The sequence below is a fragment of the Myzus persicae genome, unplaced genomic scaffold (assembly GCF_001856785.1).
Source record: "Myzus persicae strain clone G006 unplaced genomic scaffold, MPER_G0061.0, whole genome shotgun sequence".
Classification (NCBI taxonomy): Eukaryota; Metazoa; Arthropoda; class Insecta; order Hemiptera; family Aphididae; genus Myzus; species Myzus persicae.
In genome coordinates this window covers 585,186-589,468 of record NW_019100680.1, presented here as the reverse complement: position 1 = coordinate 589,468, position 4,283 = coordinate 585,186, and the positions used below count along the sequence as shown (strand labels likewise).

The 4,283-nt window shown below is 42.3% G+C and overlaps 3 protein-coding genes and 1 pseudogene across 3 annotated transcripts; all 4 read right to left on the bottom strand.

Annotated features, from left to right (window-relative positions):
- LOC111040872 lies at positions 1–1,017 on the bottom strand. The gene is made up of 2 exons (XM_022324938.1): positions 898–1,017; positions 1–438 (listed from the first exon to the last, which is right to left on the bottom strand). Exons 1-2 carry the CDS (start codon positions 1,015–1,017, stop codon positions 1–3), a joined length of 558 nt encoding a protein of 185 aa, XP_022180630.1.
- A 422-nt stretch (positions 1,018–1,439) lies between these two features.
- On the bottom strand, positions 1,440–1,844 carry LOC111040863 (annotated as a pseudogene).
- A 114-nt stretch (positions 1,845–1,958) lies between these two features.
- On the bottom strand, positions 1,959–3,298 carry LOC111040855. The gene is made up of 2 exons (XM_022324919.1): positions 3,271–3,298; positions 1,959–3,127 (listed from the first exon to the last, which is right to left on the bottom strand). The coding sequence occupies exons 1-2, from the start codon at positions 3,296–3,298 to the stop codon at positions 1,959–1,961; spliced, it is 1,197 nt and encodes a 398-aa protein (XP_022180611.1).
- A 1-nt stretch (position 3,299) lies between these two features.
- Positions 3,300–4,283, bottom strand: LOC111040844. The gene is made up of 2 exons (XM_022324906.1): positions 4,020–4,283; positions 3,300–3,911 (listed from the first exon to the last, which is right to left on the bottom strand). The coding sequence occupies exons 1-2, from the start codon at positions 4,281–4,283 to the stop codon at positions 3,300–3,302; spliced, it is 876 nt and encodes a 291-aa protein (XP_022180598.1).

Genomic DNA, 4,283 nt, shown 5'->3' with positions numbered 1-4,283 from the left:
TCAGTCCTTTAAGTCCACAAAAACAAATGATCGTGAATTTGAGTGGCGAGATGCAGGTACTGGACCAATTTTATTCATTAAAATACGAAGACAGTCGAGTAAGCTAGTAGGGTCGTTCATACTGCTATTTTCTTGATTATCTGCAAAGTAATCGCCAGGATGATTAAGGGGCTCACCATAAACTAGTTCTGCAGACGTGGCCTTTAAGTCTTTCTTAAGTGAAGAACGCATTCCGAGAAGCTCGATGGGCAGTGACTCTGTCCACGAATCCTTTGCATGGGTCATGATGGCTGCCTTTAGTTGCCTATGCATTCGTTCGATGAATCCGTTCGCAGCAGGATGCCAATTGGTAGTGGGGTGGAGTGTAAAACCAAAACGTTTTGCTAAATTTTTCAAAGTGGCTGAAACAAACTGAGTACCACTTTCAGTTGTAACGTACTAAGGTACCCCGAAGTGTGAAATCCAGTAATATAGGAAACCCTTCGTGACATCATCTGCCGTTATCTGTTCGAGTGGGTACACCTCCAACCAACTGTCGATTACCGTCAGGCGGTACCTAAAGGACTGAAATGGCGGTAGTGGTCCTATGATATCGACATGAACATGTTTGAATCGGCGTGAAGGTGTTTCAAAGTTTCCCAGTGGCGCTGAGACGTGTTGGCTTATTTTCGATCGCTGGCAGGGGACGCAGGCACGTGCCCCAGAGCAGCAATCCCTTTTCATTGCTGGCCACACGAATCGTTCTGAAACTAAGCGAGCTGTTGCGCGTGCACCGGGGTGACTAAGGTTGAGTAACTGATCAAATGCGTGACGCCAGAATCGTTGAGGCAAAAGTGGTCGTGGGCGTCCCGTTGACGTGTCGCAATAAATTTAATCCGAAGATCCGGGCACTAGTACCTTTTCTAAATGAAGAGATGAACTTTTGTCAATAAAGTGTTTCAGTTCATCATCCGTGTCCTGAGATACAGCAAGAGCTTGGTAGTCTAGCGGGAGAGACATAGCTTCAATGCGTGACATGTATCAGCGACGATGTTTTGTTCACCTTTTACGTGTTGAATGTCAGTGAATTTGGAGATGAATGTCAATTGGTGGAGTTGCGTAGGAGGGATCTTTTCTTTACGTTGAGTGAAAGCATATATGAGTGGCTTATGATCGGTGTAAATGGTACATGGTTTGCTTCGACTATATGCCTGAAATACTTCACCGATTCATAGATGGCGAGCAATTCACGGTAATAAACGGGCCACGAACCTTGTTTTACCGACATCTTCTTCGAAAAAAAGCTATTGGTTGCCGTTGTCATTGACTAGTTGCTGCAGACATACACCGATAGATTGACTAGATGCGTCGGTAAAAAGTCCAAGACGTGCGCCCAGATGAGGGTGTGCTAAGAGTGTAGCGGCAATATTGCTAAATCACCGACTGATATATTTGCAGACTTATTGGAAATCCAACGATCTCAGCGTTGTAACTGTGTTTAGATATTCTGAAGACCTTCTTTTCCAAAAATGTTGTAACCGAGCTTGTATTAATTGAAATTTACGTAGCCGATTTTCAGGAATATCCAACACATTGGGTTCAGGTGGTTAAGTCAATGGACCTCCAATCAGGAAATGCCCTGGTGTCAAAACGTTAAAGTCAGATGGATCAGATGAGATTGCAGTGAGAGGCCTAGAATTGAGGACCGCTTCAATTCTACACAACAATGTACTAGTTTCCTCATAAGTTAAAAGAGCACCGTTACTAGATTTAACAAGATGCTGCTTTGCCGATTTTACCGCAGACTCCCATAGTCCGCCAAAATGCGGGGCTGACGGAGGAATAAATTGCCATTCAATGCCCAATTATGACAGTTGATCATTGAATTTACTTTCTTTAGACATATCAGATGCCCACGATGAGAGTATCTTTTTAGCGCCTATGAAGTTAGTGCCATTGTCACTATATAATTTTACGCATTAACCTCGGCGGGCAATAAACAGGAATAATACAGAAATAAACGCATCCGAAGATAAATCTCGAACAAGCTCCAAATGAATTGCACGCGTAACCATACATACAAAAACTGCAATGTAATGCTTCAATGGCGTGACCTTTCTCAAACCGCTACGAATATTGATAGGACCGCACAGATCAACACCAGCCTTTTCGAATGCCCGACATCTAGTAACACGAACTGAAGGCAAGGGAGCCATGACAGGTTGGAGCATTAGTGGTTTGGATCGAAAACAGATTGTGCATTTATGGACAGTTTGACGAGCTAAGCTTCTGCCTCTGATAGGCCAATATGTCCTATGGATGTGAGCCAAGAGTCCTTGAGGACCGATGTGAAGCAATCGAATATGTCCATATTGAAATAACATTTTGACAATTGGATTCTTTGAAGACAGAACAATTGGACACTTTTGATTTTCAGGTATTGGAGCATAAGCCAATTTGCCTCCCACTCGTATTACCTTATCAACATCAAGAAACGGATTCAGAGATTTTAAACAACTTCGACGATCAACATCATTTCCACGTATCAGTGAGCTCATTTCAGAGTTAAAATCTTCTATCTGAGACCGAAGTAACCAAAACAACTGGCTTGCATCAAGTTCAGCAACACTTAAAGAGCCAAACCGACGATCATCTTTTTTAAGCTTAGGTATTTTACAGTTATATACAAATCGTAACACATATCCAGTTACGTGCATTAACTTCCGCCAGTTGGAACAACGGTCAATGATCCAATTTGCATCACCATGTGTGGTCAAAAGAGCTAACTTAATGGGACGTACCTCTGGAAGGTCTTCTTTAGGATGTATTTCAGCCGGCCATGAAGCCTCTGTATTAGCTATCCAACTTGGCCCATACCACCAGATGTGATTGGGAAGAGCTAATGTGTCTGCGTTGGTTCCTCTAGTTATCAAATCCGCTGGATTACTAGAAGTAGGAACATGGCGCCACATTTTAGCTTCGGTATTCTCCAAAATTTGTGTTATCCGGTTGGCTACAAACGACTTCAGTTGGACCACTGATTGAATCCATCCAAGTACCACTGAGGAATCAGTCCACAATACTATGTCCGACGAACCAAACTTAACATTTATGGTTGACAGTTCTTCTTGAACTTCAACGATGAGCTCTGATAAAAGAAGGGCACCACACAGCTAAAGTCGTGGAATGGTAGTTGTGCGCATGGGAGCCACCCTGGATTTCGACATCAATAAATTTACAGTGGTAGAACCATCAGGGGATTGGTTTCGAATATAGACACAAGCGCCATACGCTGCTTGTGAAGCATCACAAAAGCCATGTTAGGTAATAGTAGATTCGCCATCGATTGTGACCTTCCGAGAAATTGACAACTTATCCAATGACTCAAGACTAGAATAAAAATTGATCCAACGTGCTTGTAGGTCTGCTGGTAGTATTGAATCCCAGCTCAATTTTAGTAACCATAATTGCTGCAAGAAGATCTTTCCTTTAATTAATATAGGAGTAATGAGTCCAATGGGATCAAAGATACGATTGATATCGGACAAAAGAGAGCGTTTTGTCATGTGTGCTGGCGGGTTCCAAGTACCAAGGGAAAAATGAAAAGTATCTGTGCTGGGCTGCCAAGATAATCCGAGTGTATTGGCCGTGTCTTGATGTGTTAAGGACAACCGATATGTTGCATTATCCGTATCCTTGGGAATGCGAGACATTAATGAGCTAGAGTTGGAACACCACTTCCGCAGCGGAAATCCAGCTGCTTCTAGGACTTTATTGACATTCTTATAAAGTGAGTAACATGCATCTTCAGAGCTACAACCGGTTAGTAAATCATCAACGTAAAAATCGCTAGATATGACACGTTTGAGACTTGGATCTTCAACTTCATTAGCCAGTTGCAATAGACACCGTGTAGAAAGAAAAGATGCGGCCTTTGTACCGTAAGTGACTGTGCGTAATTAAAATTCTTTTAACGACTGTTCCGGTGTTTCTCTGTACCATATTCTTTGCAGCGCTCGATCATCAGGGTGTATAAGAACTTGCCTATACATCTTAGCTATGTCAGCTGTTATGACTATAGAATGCATTCTGAACCCCAATAGAATGTCTAGCAAATCTGGCTGAACCTTGGGACCTCGAAATAAAATATCATTAAGAGATAATCCAGAACTGGATGGAGCGGATCCGTCAAAAACAACTCTTAATTTGGTTGTGATACTAGATTCTTTCATTACCGCATGATGTGGAAAATAATAGGCACATTTATTAGGATTTGGAGCCGTTACTAATTCCATATGATTCAT

Coding starts and splice junctions, on each gene's coding strand:
- LOC111040844 (XM_022324906.1), bottom strand. CDS start 4,283: ATGAATCATATGGAATTAGTAACGGCTCCAAATCCTAATAAATGTGCC. Junction 3,912..4,019: donor TAGCTAAGATGTATAGGCAA/GTTCTTATACAC, acceptor TACGGTACAAAG/GCCGCATCTTTTCTTTCTAC.
- LOC111040855 (XM_022324919.1), bottom strand. CDS start 3,298: ATGGCTTTTGTGATGCTTCACAAGCAGC. Junction 3,128..3,270: donor TGTGATGCTTCACAAGCAGC/GTATGGCGCTTG, acceptor TTCTTTTATCAG/AGCTCATCGTTGAAGTTCAA.
- LOC111040872 (XM_022324938.1), bottom strand. CDS start 1,017: ATGTCACGCATTGAAGCTATGTCTCTCCCGCTAGACTACCAAGCTCTT. Junction 439..897: donor CATCTCTTCATTTAGAAAAG/GTACTAGTGCCC, acceptor GGGGTACCTTAG/TACGTTACAACTGAAAGTGG.